General features: G+C 35.3%; 3 protein-coding genes across 5 annotated transcripts in view; all 3 read left to right on the top strand.

The window, feature by feature from the left end:
- The window catches only part of LOC130672897 (lachesin), a 670,825-nt gene that overhangs the window by 500,587 nt on the left and 152,320 nt on the right, over nt 1-17,918 (top strand). The window lies entirely within an intron of this gene.
- On the top strand, nt 8,189-9,220 carry LOC130673375 (uncharacterized). Its single transcript, XM_057478362.1, has 2 exons — nt 8,189-8,353; nt 8,477-9,220. Exons 1-2 carry the CDS (start codon nt 8,189-8,191, stop codon nt 9,218-9,220), a joined length of 909 nt encoding a protein of 302 aa, XP_057334345.1.
- LOC130673372 (uncharacterized) lies at nt 9,861-11,852 on the top strand. The gene has a single exon (XM_057478360.1). It carries the CDS (start codon nt 9,861-9,863, stop codon nt 11,850-11,852), a length of 1,992 nt encoding a protein of 663 aa, XP_057334343.1.

Genomic DNA, 17,918 nt, shown 5'->3' with positions numbered 1-17,918 from the left:
ATGTAGTTTTTGCCAGAGCTTTAGGTGAGGAACTAAGTCGAAGGCTCTTTTGTAGTCTACAAGGATTACGTAGGCTTTGGCCACTAATCGCAGACGGAAATGCACCGCAGACTGAAGTATAAAAATTGTTTCGGCACAGCTTCTTTTACTTCTAAAACCCATTTGTGATTCGGGTATCATTTTAGCTTTTTCCGCGCAAGATTCCAGCTTTTTCCTTAGAAGTTCAGTGAAGAGTTTCGCCAAGCAGTTTACTAGGGCGATTCCACGGTAGTTTGCTGGGTCTGTATGATCTCCAGCCTTAAACAGCATATAGAGATTGACTGCGGACCAGTCTGATGGAGTTTCTTCTTTGGCCAAAATACAATTGAATAACGACAGCAAGTTGTGTTTCCAGCTAGATGGAAGATTAGATAAAAACTCGTTCGGGATTTGGTCTGGGCCTGGTGACTTGTTGAACTTAAGATTTTTTAGGTAAAGGTCAAGTTCAGTTGAAGTGAATTCGCAATCTAGTTCTTCCACATGCTGCCCTGGTTAAAAAGGAGAATTAAAAAGGATTAAGCCATGTAACGTGGCCATTTAAGAGAGGATTGGCAGTATTAAAAAGGATTAAAAATATTGAAAAATTAATTCTTTTTAATTCTCTTTTTTAACCAGAGTGGTAACATAGCACTATTTGATAGGGTTGTACTTTGGGATATACAGATTCATAGAAAATGTTCCAACTCTGAACGTCGCGTCCTTGCTAAAACCTACTTGTTGCCTTACACCGTCTTACAGCTTGCCAGAATTCAGCCGGATTTTTTGTGGTAGCGAAGGAGTCTTGAATCTGCTTGATATATAGGACTTTCTTATTTTTAATCAGCTGTATGTAGTCTGTTTTAGCAGCCAGGTAGTTTACTCTGTCCATTTCGCTTAAGTTGGATTTGAAAAAAGTTTTAAGTGCAGCCTTGGTCACTCTTATGGCGTTCCTACAAGATTTATCGAACCATGAGTTATTGGACGACGGTGCTGAGTAGCTCTTCTTTCTTACCTCCATACCTGTATACGTGGCCGCTTCCCTAATACCGTTTATTAGAAATTCAGCCTTGACGTTTGGATCATTAGTGCTTTTAAAAGACGTGTTTTCAGTTGCGGTAAGGTAAAGTTTGTAAGATGTAGATAAATCTTGCTTCCATTTAAACGAGGAACAATAATGAATGATTGGGTTGTGGCAAAGAGGTTTAGTGGAAGAAGTCGGATCAAATAGCTCTAGAATTACGGGAAAGTGGTCTGAAGAGAAAACGTCCGATGAAATTTTGAGATTGCTAATTAATGACAGAGTTTTGTAGCTTGCCCAAACGAGGTCAATCACGCTAGAGCCGTTTTTATTGCAAAAGGTTTTTCTTGCAGGTTTGTCACCTAAGGTACGGCCGTTTAATACACGGAAAAAAATTTTTTGTGACCACAAGATAAGATGACTTACGGTAACAAAATTCTGCCTTAATATACGGATCACGAAGCATTCGTTGGGATTACAATGTTTTTGTAATGCTAGCAAATTCTTTGTTGGGCCAAGGAATGGTTTGTGTTGTAATAATAATTAAATAAAGACATGCCAGGACTGGTTGGTGGTTAGGATGTTTGAAAAATACGCATATTTAAAAATATAACAATATTTTTATTTGTCACAGCACAAAATATCACTGGGTTACAAATTAAATCGTTAATTTAATTTATCAATACTATTAAATGTCTGAGCTCATGAATACGTAAATGATTGAATACAAATTATTGAATTGAGCTCGAGTAAATAAACGAATTAAAATAATTAAGTTGAGTTTAATTGAACACTGAGTTGATCGCAAAAATGTCAGAATGAAAAGTAACATGAAATCAGAGGTTACCGAGCGAAGTTAATTATTGAACACATTAATTACTATTTTTAATAGCACTGAATGCATAACTAATTTAGGTATTGAGTTTTAATAATAATGATCACTTGATTTGATTGAATTTAATGAGCTCATAATAAATTACACTGATTTTAATTTATTTGTTTAACACGTGGTAGCATGATTGCAGAGGCTACTGAGCGAAAAATAAATTTTAATTTAATTAAGAAATTGAGCATAATGATAATCAATTAAATAATAAAACTGAGTCTTTTATTTTGATGAGCACTTGAATTAATTTATAAAAGAGTAGTTAAGCACCTGTACGATTTTCCGTTCAATTAACCTCCTTAGGAACAGGTTGTAGATCACTGGAATGCTTGATGTTTTTATTATTTATTTTCTGAGCTCCGGTGCTCGCAATTATAAAAATAATTATATTTTTACAGAGAGTGATGAACCCTTAATGTAATTAATTAATTACTTTTATTTATTTACTCGAGATGAGTGCAAATTTAATTGATTATAAAAAACACGTGGTGTCACTTAAAATTATATGAACGCAAGATAATGGCGTCGGTCTTCTCGACACGAGGCAGGAAAAGCATACGCGCATGCGTCGCACTGCGCAAGTCAAGTTTTAATTGCCAGACACTAGGCCCTAGTAGGTGCTGCCTCTATTTGCCGGAAGTGCAACTACATTCAAATTTGAATGTAGTTGTGATTGCGCAACAGTTTGTAACTGTAACAAAACTGTTTTGTTCCAATACAAAAACTGATTTGTTAAAGTAACAGAATGAATTTGTAGCATTAACAAAAAATTTTGTAATCATAAGCTAAGATTACTTACGGGTAGCAAATGCCGGCTTTAAAATACGACGATATTATTATAATAAACATCATGTGTTCTCATAACAAATTGACTTCTTAATTACGACACAAATTCATTTGTTACTATAACAAATTGATTTGTTACCGTAAGCTAATCATTTTTGTCATTATAACAAAATCTTTCGTTATCCCGTCTTTTGTTATCAGGACGAAATTTGTTTTTTTCGTTGTAGAATGAAATTTAATTCATTCATGCAAGCAGCGAGCAATCTCCAGTTGATGTTTGTGAGTTTGTCTGATGTTTCTCTTTCTGAGTGTAGATAGGTACCCACTAGGAGGTCTGGGTCTCCTCGGTCGTTAAATCCTATGCACGCATTTGAATCACCGCCGATGATGATAGGGACGTTTTCTAGTTGAAGCTGGATCTCTTCTATTTCTCGTTTGAGTTCTGCTAGTTTATCTCCAATATTACAGTCAGGTTTAAAGTATAGTGTGCCTACAATTAGGTCAAGATTATTTTTTAGCTGAAGTCTGACGAAAATCCAGTCGGCACGATTAACAATGCAGGATACTTTTTTCTCTTTCGAGATAACAGCGAGTCCACCACTCCCCCTACGGGTGATACTGGTTTTAGTTGCTTGCGACCAGTATGACGCTGAGCCTGCTAAGAAATTCGGGACAAACTTTAGAGGTGAAACAATCCAGGTTTCTGAAACGCAAAAGATATCCGCTTTAATTGCACAAAAATAATCTTTAAAATTCTTAAATCCATTTACGTTATGAAAGCAGATACTTAGTGAGTTTTCCACGCTTAGTTTTTTGAACTATTTGTTACTGCGACTGAATCTCTTCCTATAAAATTGAAAATACTATTGGGTACTGTTGGACCTTTTAAAAGGCTAGATGTTTTAGGAGTGCTAGACGGAAAACTTGGTTTGTTTGAGGCTGATAACATCATTTTTTCATTTTTTGGGCACCAATAAAAAATTTCACTATCAACAGATACTCTCTGGAACATGACGGATGTTTTTTTACCTTCTTTCTTCTTCTGAGCAGCAAATTCCTTGTTTTTCTTATCAATTAGAGTGCTCGTCAGCTCTGGATTAATGTATATGTTTCTTGTTTCGGAAGAGTCTTTAAACTTATATTTAGATTTTAGTAACAGCATCTTTGAATCCCAAGATTAAAGTTTAGCAGAGATAATAGGTGGAGACGGCCTTATCATTCTGGCTTCCAAAATTGTATTGTTTATGTTTAGTTTATTGCAAAGAAAATCCGTCACTTGCGTAGCTATATTTACATCAGATACAGGGAGACCTTTAATTACCACATTGTTTCTAATAAGTTTTTCCTTATGTTTTTCGAGCATCTTGTTTAGGACTTCAACGAGTTTTTTGTCTGAGCATCACTACCCGCATGGAAAAGCTATATATTCTTAAAAATATATATGGTGAATATGTGATGATTATATGGCGGCAAAAATATCTATATTTATGAATATATGTTTTTTACATATATTGAATTATATATTTTTAGTAATATATTTCTTTTCATATAATGTTTTATATTTCTCTATGTATATTATCTCATATAATGCTCAATATATTTTTGTCATATATGGATGGTATAAATGTAATTTATGAAAAAATATAATAAAATTCATATAGATTTTGACTCATATAATTAGTGATATATTGTCTGTATACAATTGATCATACATGGAAGAACTTATATGTTCAAATCTATGGTTTGCGGTATATTGAAGTTATATTTGTCCCATATATTGGAAATTATATTTTTCTCGATATATTGAAAATATAGTCTTTGTGTACCTATATTTTTTGAGAAGCTACCCACTAGCATAGAAATGAAAATTACAAACTAACATGCATGGTTTTCATTATGTAACATACCATAGTAGGAGGAATATGTATAGTACCATATATTTTGCAACATACTGAAAACTTATATAAAAAATATACATTATACTGTATAATAATAAATAAATTACTTTCAATACAATATATCTATATATAATAAAATATACCAAGATATATATGCCCGTGTAAAAAAAATTATTATTCATAATGAATTTAGGTCTGAATTTCATGACGAAACTCAGATCATGACACAAATATGACTTTCATCATGAATTTACTCCAACTTTTTGTCTAGTAAATCCGTATCAATTCTAAAATTAATTTATTATGTCTTTGAATTAGACTTTGGACGACTTCGATAGAAACTTGACTGAATTTTTACCTTTTGTAAAATTTATCGATTAAGAGATTACCAATAAATTTCTCCTACAAAGTACTTGATTTACGTAAATCAGTTTCGATTGTAAAATTGATTTAGTGAATGAACTTCGGATCATTTGGATAAAAATTTGACTGAGTCAAAATTTTGCCGTGATTAAAGTTGTTGATACAAATTCATTATGAAAGTCATATTTGTGTCACGATCTGAGTTTCGAAATGAAATTCAGATCTAAATTTATTACGAACAAAATTTTTTTTGCCCGGGTGGGGCATTCCACGCCAAATCGACCACTTTTGACCGCGACCCCTTTAGATTTGGCTGAAAATGTTTTCTCTTTTTCTTCCCGATCAAAAACGTTTCTTATAATTTTTTCAAATTATTTCACCAAAAATTATTGCAACCTATCTTCATTGTTTTTTTGTAGATATTTGGAGAAAATAAAAAATTTTTCGATGTTTACCATTTTTTAATTTTTGATTTTTTTTTTTATATAAAACATTGACATTTTCTGCAAATTCTCAAATTTTTTTCAGATTGGTGATTTTTCGATTTATATTTTTTTCTTCCAATCGAAAAAAAAAAAAAATTTTATAACTAGCCTTATTCCTCATAACACCATACTTACAATTTTTGAGAGTGCTCAGAGAACTTATAAGTTTGGAAAAAAAAAATAAAAACAATAAATTTAAATGGTAATTATCGAAATAATTTGAATTTTGTTCGAAAAATCAAGTTATAAAATAGAAGGACCTTCTGAATAATTTTTTTGTATTTTCGTCTGAAAACTACATTCAAAAACGAAGAAAATAAGAAAAAAAAGTTTTCGTTTGATCCATTTTTGGACAGATGCTGGCAATTCAAAAAAATCGAGCCCTTCGAGCTCGAAAATGCAACTATCAGGGATTATTTTTTATGAGCTTTTCATGCTCTACCAAGTTACGTATTTTGCTAAAGTTTGAGAAGTTGAGAATCGAAAATTATTAATGAAGAAGCGGTTTTCAAATTTTTATTCTCGATTATGTTCAATGAAATAAATGTATCGAGGCAGAAATCAATGTCAGTGATCAAAATCTAGATTTGAGTGAGTTTTGACTTAGGTCAGAGCAATAATATATGAAAGGTCCGAGAAACATATTAAAGACTGGGTTTTCTCAATTTTTTGCTGATAATATGATTTAAACTAAAGAACAAGTTAGATGACATTCTATGATGATCGAAAGAGACTATGAAGAGGAATAGTTAGTATGATTTCAGACACATTTAGTACATTACATTTTGATTTATCCGGAAAAAATAACGTTTTATGTTATTTTTTTATCTTTTCAGCGCCGATATCTTTTAAACTAATGAACCGATTTTGACGTTTGAGGTGGCAATCGGCTCATTTTCTCGAATTCTAGAGCTGATATAATTTTGAAATCGATCCGTTCTGCCACTTTGAAGATATTTCGAAAAACCCGTTTTTTACCATTTCTCGAACAAATTAACCGATTGGGATGGTTAAGGCGGCGATCGACGCGTTTTATCAATTTCTAGAGCTGATTAGATTTTGAAGTAGATTGTTCAACTCGTTTCTGAGAAATCAATACAAAACTAGAAAAAAAAATTTTTTTTTTTCGTAATTTGCCAATATTTTCGAGTCTACGTGATTAAATGTTCTGAAATTTTCAGGGAAGTTGACGGCCAACAAGCTCTTTCGATTGCCACCTTAAATATCCAAATCAGTTCATTTAATTGAAAAGTTACAAAGAGTTTACACACACAAACACACACACTCACACACACACACACACACACACACACACACACACACACACACACACACACACACACACACACACACACACACACACACACACACACACACACACACACACACACACACACATACACACACACACACACACACACACTCGGACATCATTCTGAAAATAGTCAAAATAGCTTCCTAGGACCTCAAAACGTCGACATCTGATGTAAACTCGATTTTTGAAAATTGGGGTGAAAACAATAACTTCCCGAATTTTTCGAAAGTCATCGATTTTCTTCGCGGGAAGTTAAAAATTCCTTCTACACTTATTGTTTTATGGTTAAAAAAATTTTTTTTTTAATTGCCAGCATCTGTCTAAAAATGGACCAAACGAAAAATTTTTTTTCATTTTCTTCGTTTTTGAATGCAGTTTTCAAAAAAAAATACAAAAAAATTATTCAGAAGATCCTTCCGTTTTTTAACTGGATTTTTCCAACAAAATTCAAATTATTTCGATAACTACCATTTAAATTTATTGTTTTTATTTTTTTTTTTCCAAATTTAAAAGTTCTCTGAGCACTCTCATTAATTTCAAGCATAGTGTTATGAAGAATAAAGCTGGTTATAAAATTTTTTTCTTTCAACTGGAAGAAAAAAATATAAATCGAACAAACACCAATCTGAAAAAATTTGAGGATTTGCAGAAAATGTCAATGTTTTAGATAAAAAAAAAAAAAATAAAAAATAAAAAATGGTAAACATCGAATAATTTTTTATTTTCTCCAAATATCTACAAAAAAACAATGAAGATAGGTTGCAATAATTTTTTATATTTTTTTTTCAAAAAGTAAATTTAAGGGGGAGGTAGGGTTTTTAAGGCGAAAAAAAAGCATATTTTTGTGATTTTTTCCCAGCGAGATGAGTAACACAATTTCATTAAACTTAATCACATATTATTGTACAACTTTTAAAGAATATCAGAAAAAATTTTCAACGAAAAATATTGATTAATAAGCCGGTGACGTTGAATCTTCGGAGGCACCTCGAAAAAAAGTCGTTTTGCGGTGAACATCATAACTCGTTACCGGATCATCGGAAAAAAAAAAAATTGATATGCATGTTAAAGTTGATATATTTCTCGAGGTAACCAAGAAGAGTTTTTTCTCAGCAGTCATTCGCAGCCTCTACCTCTCAGAATCGCTGTCTAAATTGTCAATGTGGTGATCATTATATCTACTCTTGTAAGGGCTTCACAGCTCTCTTACCATTTGCTCGCTATGAAGCGGCAAAGGGATCTAATTTATGCACTAATTGTCTTCGTAAGGGTCATCACTCTTCACAGTGCCCTTCAGGAAAGTGTCAAACGTGTGGTTATAGACACCATACTCTACTTTATTTTGACAAATCAAAACCTGAAATATCACCATTGAATGCATCTGCTACGGCCTTCGATATACCTTAATCCACTATAAACATGCACGCTCAGGTCTTATCTGAAGCGTTGCTAGCAACTGCTATAGTGGACCTTGTAAACAAACAAGGAAAGATTAAGCAATGCCGAGTATTTCTGGATGCAGGATCTCAGGCACACTTTATCACGGAAAAAACTGCTAATTTTTTAAATCTAGATAAAAAACCGGTAATCATCTCAGTAACTGGGGTGGATAACACCTCTACGAGTGTTAAGCACTCTGCTCGCGCCACGTTAAAATCGCGTCATAGCAAATTTCAAAAAACTGTTGAATTCTTAATTATTCCTTAGATCAGCCAGACAATGCCGTCCATTTTTATAAATGTAACTCAGCTTGAAATACCAAAAAACATATCCCTCGCGGACCCAGAGTTCTACAAGCTGTTTGAGGTCGATGCTCTAATTGGAGTAAAGCTTTTTTATAAGCTCCTTAGTGTGGGACGAATTTCCCTCAAAAATCATCCCGACGCTGTTCTGGACAAAACGCTGCTTGGTTGGATAGTTGTTGGAGAAATAAACAGCAATTTGAGCGTTTCCAATGTGTCGTGTCATCTTAATTTAAACTCACCATCGTGTGATATATCTTTAACCCGATTCTGGGAGGTGGAAGAAATTCCTTCTGTTGTTATCTTATCTTCGGAAGAAAGGGCTTGTGAAGAGCATTATAAACTCCATACCACTCGGACTGTAGAGGGCCGGTACGTAATTCGCTTGCCGTTCAACAGCAAGAAGAGCAGACTAGGCGATTCACACTCATCAGCCTTAAAAAGATTTTTCTCTCTAGAAAAGCGGTTTCAGAGAGACCACTCACTCAAACATGACTACCTTGAGTTTTTGCAGAAGTATAAAGAATTGGGTCACATGTCGGTGTCTGATGATCCTGCTGAAGCTCATTCAGGGTTCTATCTTCCTCATCATGCTGTTCTAAAGGGTGACAGCATAACTACCAAAATCCATGTGGTCTTCGACGGTTCCGCGAAAACCTTTACGGGAATTTCCTCGAATGACACGTTAATGGTTGGTCCAGAACTTTAGGACAATCTATTCACATTACTCACTCGGTGGCGATCTCACACCTACGTGCTCACTGCTTACGTAGAGAAGATGTACAGGCAAATCCTCGTACACCCCGAGGATGCAGTCTACCAAAAAATTATTTATCGTGAAACCGCCCAAGAGCCCATTAAGACCTGTGTTCTGAGCACAGTCACCTATGGTACTGCTTGTGCGTCTCATTTATCAGTGCGCACCCTTCATCAACTTACTTACGATGAAGGTCCTGCCTACCCTCTTGCTGTCGTCGCTCTATTGTGGGACTTTTACGTCGACGATTCGTTTACTGGCGCTAAAACTCTCACAGGAGCAGAGCTCATACGTGACGAATTAATTGATTTATTGAAAAAGGCCAAATTCCGTCTTCGCAAATGGGCCTCCAACGAGCCTGCCCTTATCCAAAATTTACCCCAGGCTTCAGAGGGAACCCACATGTCCCTGGATCCTGACGCTACTATCAAAACTCGGTATACGGTAATGTCCTCGGGACGACACACTCTTCTACACTATTAGCGCGCCTGCTTCCGAGGCCACTACCAAGCGTGCAATTTTATCACAAATTGCAAAAATATTTGATCCACTAGGCCTCCTTGGCCCTATAATCGCTTATGCTAAGATAATAATGCAACTTTTGTGGAAGGCTGGACTAGCCTGGGATGAATCAATCCCGATCTCAATTCACTTACTATGGGCCCAATTTCGGGCCCAGCTGCCCATGAATGAAGGGCTGCGCTTTAAACGCAGCGTTGCTCCCTCGGGGGCAGTCGATATCCAGTTACATGGATTTTGCGACGCAAGCGAGCGAGCATACGAAGCATGTATGTACACTCGCTCTACCGATGAGGATGGGCATGTTCTTACTCATCTGGTTTACTCAAAATCACGAGTCGCCCCAGTGTCGTCACTATCATTACCTCGATTAGAGCTCTGCGCTGCTTTATTACTTTCCAGACTCTATGATGTAACTATTAAAACCCTATTGCTAGATATTAAGGACGTCTACTTATGGTCTGGACTATCACACTTCATTGGACACACCCCTCCTCCCTTACTAAAAACCTTCGTCGCCAATCGAGTGGCGGAGATTCAGAGGCTTTATAATCGTTGCCATTGGCGCCACGTGTCTTCACAAGACAATCCCGCGGACTCTATTTCTCGTGGACAAACTCCGGCCGAGTTCGCTGCCAGTAATATCTGGCAGACTGGCCCAAGCTGGCTGCAGTACGAACCTAGCAGATGGCCAAAGGAGGCTCTCTCTTCAATCGACATTCCAGAAATGAAGCCCGTGGCTCCCGATTGCGTGCTTTGTATGAAAATAGAGTGCGGACTCAATGATCTGCTAGAAAAGTACCACTCTAGTTATAAATTAAAACGGGTTGTGGCTTACTTAATGCGTTTTATTTATAACGCTCGCCATAAAGATCATCGCAGATTTGATCGGTTAAGTTTACAGGAGCTACAACAAGCTCATGATCTCATAATAAGGATTACCCAGCGCTCAGCCTTCCTAAAAGAAATTAATCAACTAAAAAACAATGAAGTAATTTCCGGAAATAGTAAATTAATTCCGTTAAATTCCTATCTCAACGAGCAAGATCTTCTAAGAGTAGGAGGAAGGCTGGCTCGTTCCTTGCTAAGTAAGGAGCAGCAACACCCCCTGCTCTTGCCAGCTCATCATTATATAACGCGTTTTATCATAACCGAAGAACGCGTGTGGCTGAAGCATGTTGGCACTCAAGCCACTCTATACTTGGTGCGCCAAACGTATTTTCCTTTAGACGGTCGCAAAATTACGCGAAAAATTATCTATCGTTGCATTACCTGCTTTCGAGCAAAGCCGTGTGCCGCTGATCACGTCATGGGAATCCTGCCTGAACCCCGTGTCACCCCTTCCCGTCCTTTCCTCCGTGTTGGAATCGGCTACTGCGGTCCCATGTACATAAAGGAAAAACGCTTTCGCAATCGCAGCCGATTGAAGGTTTATGTTGCAATTTACGTATGCATGTCAACCAAAGCAGTCCACTTAGAACTAGTAAGTGATCTCACCACTGAGGCTTTTATTGGCAGCCTCCGAAGACTGTTTTCAAGGCATGGAAAATCTCTCGAGATGTACTCGGATAATGCCACAAATTTTGTCGGAGCAAACCGTGAGTTTAATGAGCTACAAACATTGTTTAACTTGGAGAAGCATAAGAGCTCCATATTAAGTTTTCTTACGTCCGAAAGGATAACTTGGCATTTTATTCCTCCTCATGCCCCTCACTTAGGTGGGCTCTGGGAGGCCGCCGTAAAATCTTATAAGCACCATCTGATTCGTACAGTTGGTGATACTCTTTTGACATTTGAACAGCTCGAGACTTGCGTTATTGAAATAGAAGCAATTGTAAATTCCTGCCCTATCTCTCCTATGTCCTCTGATCCAAATGACCTGCTCTCCCTTACCGCTGGTCATTTCCTTAATGGTGGCCCTCTGACAAGCTTTCCTCAAAACGACCTCATCAACATACCATCTAATCGCCTATCAACTTGGCAACATGCTCAGCAGCTGAAGCAACATTTTTGGAAGCGATGGCACAGGGGATACCTACAGCAGCTCATAACCCTAAGCAGGTAACTCGACATATCGAACGATCTACAGGTTGGTTCACTGGTGCTTATTGGGGAAGAAAATCTTCCTCCACTTCAATGGGCGCTAGGGCGCATCACCACAGTACATCCCGGAGCAGACGGCATCATCAGGGTGGCTACCGTGAAGACTTCCATCGGCGAATACAAAAGCTGCACCAAACGCGTGTGCCCATTGCTCCTCGACTAGCTGCGACTTCACCAACATTTATTTGAACGCAGATCCGTTCAAGGCGGGTGGTATGTTCCGTCGCGGAATAATATTCTTATTTTATTTTATTATTTTTACGTATATTTAGTTAATTTTAATTTACACATATTCTTATAATATTTTAGTATTTTTAGTTTAAAATATTTGTCCCTGGAAATTGGAAATTACTCATCTTTTTTTATTTTGCATTTTTTATTTTTATTGTTATATTAGCTTCTTTCATTTTACCTTGTGCTAAACATCTGTTTAGGATTGAGTTGAAATTTTATTTTTATGTCTAAATATTTTTAACTTCCTACTAAGAAAATTGAAAATTTTCGAAAATTCGGGAAGTTATTGGTTTCGGTCCGATTTGCAAAAACCGAATTTCTATCAGATTTTGACGTTTTGAGGTTCTAGGAAGCTATCCTGACTAATTTCACGATGATGTCCGAGTGTATGTATGTACGTACGTATGTATGTAAATACCTGTATCTTTTGAACGGATGAACCGATTTTGATCTTTGAGGTGTCATTCGACGCGGCTTGTTAATATCTTGAAGCTGTAAAAATTTTAGCTTAATCGGTAGCGTGCGTTAGGAGATATTTCAAAAATTAAAGTTTTTCAAAAATATTTTATTTGGATAACTTTTCATTTGCTTAATGGATTGATTCCAAAATCTAATCAGCTCTAAAACTTTGTAAGCCACGTCGAATGCTACCTCAACCATCAAAATCGGTTCATTCGTTCGATAGAAACCGTTGACGAAAGAATTAAAAAAAAAAATTTTTTTGGTTTTTTTGAAATTTCTCAAAAACGACTGGATAAATCAATTTCAAAATTTGATCAGCTTTAGAACTTGATAAAACACGTCGATTGCTGCCTCAACCGTCTTAATCGATCCATGCGTTTACGAGATATCGTTGATTGAAAAAATAGTGAGAAGCGTTTTTTTCGGATATCTACAAAAAAATTGAATCATTCGATTTCAAAATCTAATCAGCTCTAGAACTTAATAAAACGCGTCGATTGCCGCCTCAACCATCGAAATCGGTCGATTCGTTCGCGAGATATCGTGGGAGACCGATTTTTTATTTAAGTGAACGGCCAAACATCGGCTCTATTGTTTAGGGATTAGGTTTAAATTTAAAATTTGTATAATACTTCGTGTCCCATGTTTACAACTCCTTTGCTCCTTATCCTAGAATTATTTAAGCCCTATCATAAATCAGTCCGGACATCTGTTCCAAATTGCACTCGTCTACTTTCCAAAAGAATCCTGTCACCATTTTTCTTGTGTCTCACTCTCTCGGCTCATCCTCTTTCACTTTCCTTTCGATCCCTTTCTACTCCACCATACGCCCACGACGACACGCCCTTCCACATTTCTCTAGTCCTTCTCATGCCCTTCGCATTCCAATCATAACCCTTGGCTTTCCGCTTTTCCTTCTAGCACGCCCCTTTTTTCCTCAATCTTAGTTTTTTAAGTTTTAACGCTAAGATATTTTTGTAAGTGTTACTAAATTCAGTTGTACTCTATATTTTGAAGATATTAGCAGCATTGAGCTTGGTCTAATAAATTCATCAAACGTTTATTTAACGAAATTACTTGTTAAAATTTATTATTCTTAACAAAATTGCTTGTTAGAATTATTATTATTTATCAAAATTGTAACGGGGTAAATTGGGTAATTTTATTTACCAAAATCGTGATTTATCACTGATAGTCACCTACCCTACCGGCAACCCCAAATGAGCATTCGATTAAGTTTTTCGACTTGTCGCCGGGCGCGCTCATTGAAAATACTCTCACGCTAGGCCCAATCATAATTAATTAAGGAAGAGTTTTCCGATCATTGCCGAAAATAATCGAGCGGAATTAATAAAACTAGAAGACAACAGCGAAAAAGTGAGTAGTGACCGGAACGAGCAGACTGAACAGACGTTCAAGACAGAGTCGGCAAGACTGGGTGACGACCCAGACGCACCCAGGGTCAGAGTCAATAGGATCGGGCAACCATCTAGACTTCCAAAGTTACAACCGGGAAGCACTGAGCTGAGAGGACCAAGTAACCACGAGACAAGACGCGGACCAGGACAAATACCGGACCAGGACAACTGTTACGAGGCGAGTGACTGAAAAGAATTCAACATAAATCGTAAAAGGTATTCTGTGAATATCACAGACAGGGAAGCCGTAATACTTATTAATTAAACATATAATTAAACGTCGGGTCCGCGAAGTATTGTCGTGTCTATTTTCGTGAAATATTCAATCGAAAATCGGTCTCAACATAATTAGCTTTGTCATTTCCAGGCAGGTTGTATAAAGCATCGCCGGAAAATTCTTCTGGAATTTTTCAGGCAGTTTGTGTAAGGCATTCGCCGGAAAAGCAATAGCGATCAAGTCAAAATTATCTAGTCATTAATAATAGAATAAATTAATTATAATTAAGTTAAGTAACTAAATAAAAATCAATTAATGAAATGAACGTTAAATGTGTCGTAAAGTAAAACGTGTTCAAGTTTTGAGTATTGGATATAGAGTCAGTGAATAAAATGTTAAGCGGTTAAATAAATTAAATCCTAAAACTGGCTTAACAAAAATTGTTGATAAAAGAAAGGTTAACGTTTATAAGAAATTAGTTGTTGTTAATTGATTTGTGATTTTAAAGCGTTATAATTAATTATATGGGAATTAATTTTAGTCAGAAAATAGGTGTAATGAATTTTTATATTGTAAAGTGTGTGAGTGTGGATAGTGTAATTAGGAAAATTATGGATAAGTAAATAAGGTTTTATCACGTAGAGGGTCAAGGTGACCGCGTGAATTAATTGTTAAGGTAAAAGTCGCGTAGAGGGTCCAAGGGACCGCGCGGGAAATAGTTTTAGATTTTAGCCACGTCGAGGGTCTTGATGACCGCGTGGAAATAATAGTTTAAGAAAAGTTGTGTGCGTATTATAGTCAAGGGGACTTAGTGAGTGTGTGTGTAACAGCCAAAGGTAATGGCTTTATTAATTATTGTTTGAGATTGTCAAAGGTACTTGACGTTGGGTTATAAAGGTTTATAAAAGGTTATAAGGTTTATAGTAAGGTAATACAGTTTATAATAAAAAGGTAATAAGGTTTATAATAAAAGGTTTATAAGGTTTAATAAGGTAATGAGGTATATGTTTATAAAATAAAGGTTTAAATAAATATTGTCAAGGTTAAATAAATAAAGGTTAAAATTGTTAATTGTGAAATAAATTAATTAATTATAAATTATCCTTCCTCTTCCTTCTCTTACAAATCAATTTTACACCGACCCTGATGATCTAAGATCCGGCTCTGGGAGGCCGTTATTACTTCCAGTGGCGCCCTTTGTAAGGATGACCAGAGTAGCAGCATAACCCTATTATAAAATTAATTGTTAAATCATTCTCACCGGAAACTAGTCGCGAGACATTTCATGTTCAATATATTATCATATATTAATACGGCAAAAATATAAATATTTTTTTATATTTTATGCAATATATCACATTATAATATTCATATATTTTAAAGTATATTTTTGCACATATAAAATTTTTTCATGCGGGTAGGAGAGAGTTTATTTACTTCATCTTTAACTAATTCTGCAGTGCTGCTACCCACAACAGCAAGAGCTGACTCCACTTTGTCCAGCCAATTTTTAAAGATGAGATTTTCGGCATTCAGATTCGAGAAGCTTTTTTTAATGTCAGACACTTCGGTTTTAATTTTTTCAACAGCAGCCTCTTGCTTACGTGCCATTTCAGAGATTTATTGTCCATATTTTTATGAAAGCTTTTATTTTCATTTCTCATGGTTGTTAGAGACGTGGCTAGCCATGCTATCTCCGCTGGAATATTTCTGGTAACTAATTCTTCCATCCTTTCAGTGGGCCTAGTTGGCTTCGGTAATTTTTTTGGTGGGTTTAAAAAAGTAGTGAACCAGGAGTCTTGAGAGTGAACGCTTCTTGCCCTTTTCCTTGCTTTCACAGGTTTGACTTCTTGTTTGGTGACTGGACTGGTTTGGGAGTTTTCAGAAGATGCGCCTATTTTCTGCGGTCTGCCTCGTTTTTTCTGTACAGGAGCAGATGATGTGAAAGAAATAGAGCTATTTAACGAGGTGCTATCTGAGGCAGGGACTAACCTATTTGACATACCTCTAGCTTATTTTGATGTTAACCAAGTCAAACGATGGGAAGAATACACTTAACAGGCAGTTTATGCATGTTCTTTTCATTATTTTAGAACACTGGCAGAAATTGGATAAAAATGAGACACTTTTTAAAATTTTTTAATGAATTTGTAGAATGAAAACACTTAAAACAGTAGCAAAAGTGAAAAAACACGTGTTACTTTGGCAAAGTTGCTTACAGCGCCCAAGAAATTCTATCTAATGGCAATTTCTGAGTGAATTTCAAGGTGTGCGGGAGTGTGAATCATAATATTTTGTGAAATAATTTAGATACGATCAAATAATGTAAGATTATTCGAAATAACTGATTTTTGAATGATTTATAAAATTTTATAAAGTCTATAAAATTTTTTAAATTACCGCATTCATAAATGTACATATTTTTTTTAATTTACCAAGAGAAGTCTTTATCGCCTCGCTATTAGTGGGTATACCGCTATTGGTCTCTTTACCCTATCAACAATAATATAATTTAATACAATGGAAATAACAAAATCAATCATTTATTGATGTCTTTAATTTTCTTCAGTTCATTTGTATACAAATAAATACAATTACCTTCTCCCGTCAAATGTGTGATCCAGCATAGTGGATAAGAGATCAGACTTCGAACCAGAAGGACCCGGGTTTCAAGTCCATGAATCGGCGGGATTTTTTTTTTTATGACAGTATATTTTATATATAACTTTATAAAATTATATATTACTATTTAAAATTAGATCAAACCAAAACTCATATCTAATTATATCTAAACATTTATATAAAATTTTATATAATTATATATTAAGGTGTTTCAAAAAAAAAAAACTTCTTTTCTTATGGTCTCAAAAGTTAGTGTCAGATATAAAAAAAATCCTCCCAAAAGAGCAGCTCAAAATCTCAATTCTACTAAGAGCTCAACGAATATTCATTTTCCTATTCAAATTGCATGTAAAAAAAATTTTTTTTTTTTGAAAATAAAAGTATTCAAAATTTTGTTTTTCGAGAATCGAAGTGCATAGTCTTGTAGGAAATTGAATTCTCCACAGAAAAGCTTCTAAGTGTTTTCTTTGGAGAACTAACAGAAAAAACGTTATGAAGCTTTAAACTATATTAAATAGTATAACTTCATGTTTTCATTATATCAAACAGTTTTTTGATAGAACTTTAGGTTTTTTCATCCGAACTAATGTTAACCGTCAATTTTTTTTTTAACACATGGAAAAAATTTTCCTTACTTTCAGAACAGAACTTTCTTTTTAATTTAAAAATACGAAAAGAAAAAATATTTTAATTAAAAAAAAACAAAGTATTTTTAACTTCCCGCTAAGAAAATTGTAAATTTTCCAAAATTCGGGAAGTTATTGGTTTCGGTCCGATTTACGAAAATCGAATTTCCATCAGATGTCGACATTTCGAGGTCCTAGGAAGCTATCCTGACTAATTTCACGATGATGTCCGAGTGTATGTATGTATGTAAATATTCATAACTCTTGAACGGATGAACCGATTTTGATCGTTAAGGTGTCATTCGACGCGGCTTGTTAATGTCTTGAGGCCGTAAGAATTTGAACTTAATCGGTAGGGTGCGTTCAGAGATATTTCGAAAATAAAATTTTTTCAAAAATGTTTTATTTGGATAACTTTTAATTTGCTCGATGGATTGATTCCAAAATCT

The sequence above is a fragment of the Microplitis mediator genome, chromosome 8 (genome assembly GCF_029852145.1).
Source record: "Microplitis mediator isolate UGA2020A chromosome 8, iyMicMedi2.1, whole genome shotgun sequence".
Classification (NCBI taxonomy): Eukaryota; Metazoa; Arthropoda; class Insecta; order Hymenoptera; family Braconidae; genus Microplitis; species Microplitis mediator.
Note: the sequence above shows the minus strand (reverse complement) of the source record. Positions and strands in the feature narration are given on the sequence as shown.

Bases quoted from the DNA above. Each gene is read 5' to 3' on its own strand.
- LOC130673375 (XM_057478362.1), top strand. From the start codon at position 8,189: ATGCACGCTCAGGTCTTATCTGAAGCGTTGCTAGCAACTGCTATAGTG. The intron at 8,354-8,476 runs GTAATCATCTCA...ATTATTCCTTAG, and splicing joins TAAATCTAGATAAAAAACCG to ATCAGCCAGACAATGCCGTC.
- LOC130673372 (XM_057478360.1), top strand. From the start codon at position 9,861: ATGCAACTTTTGTGGAAGGCTGGACTAGCCTGGGATGAATCAATCCCG.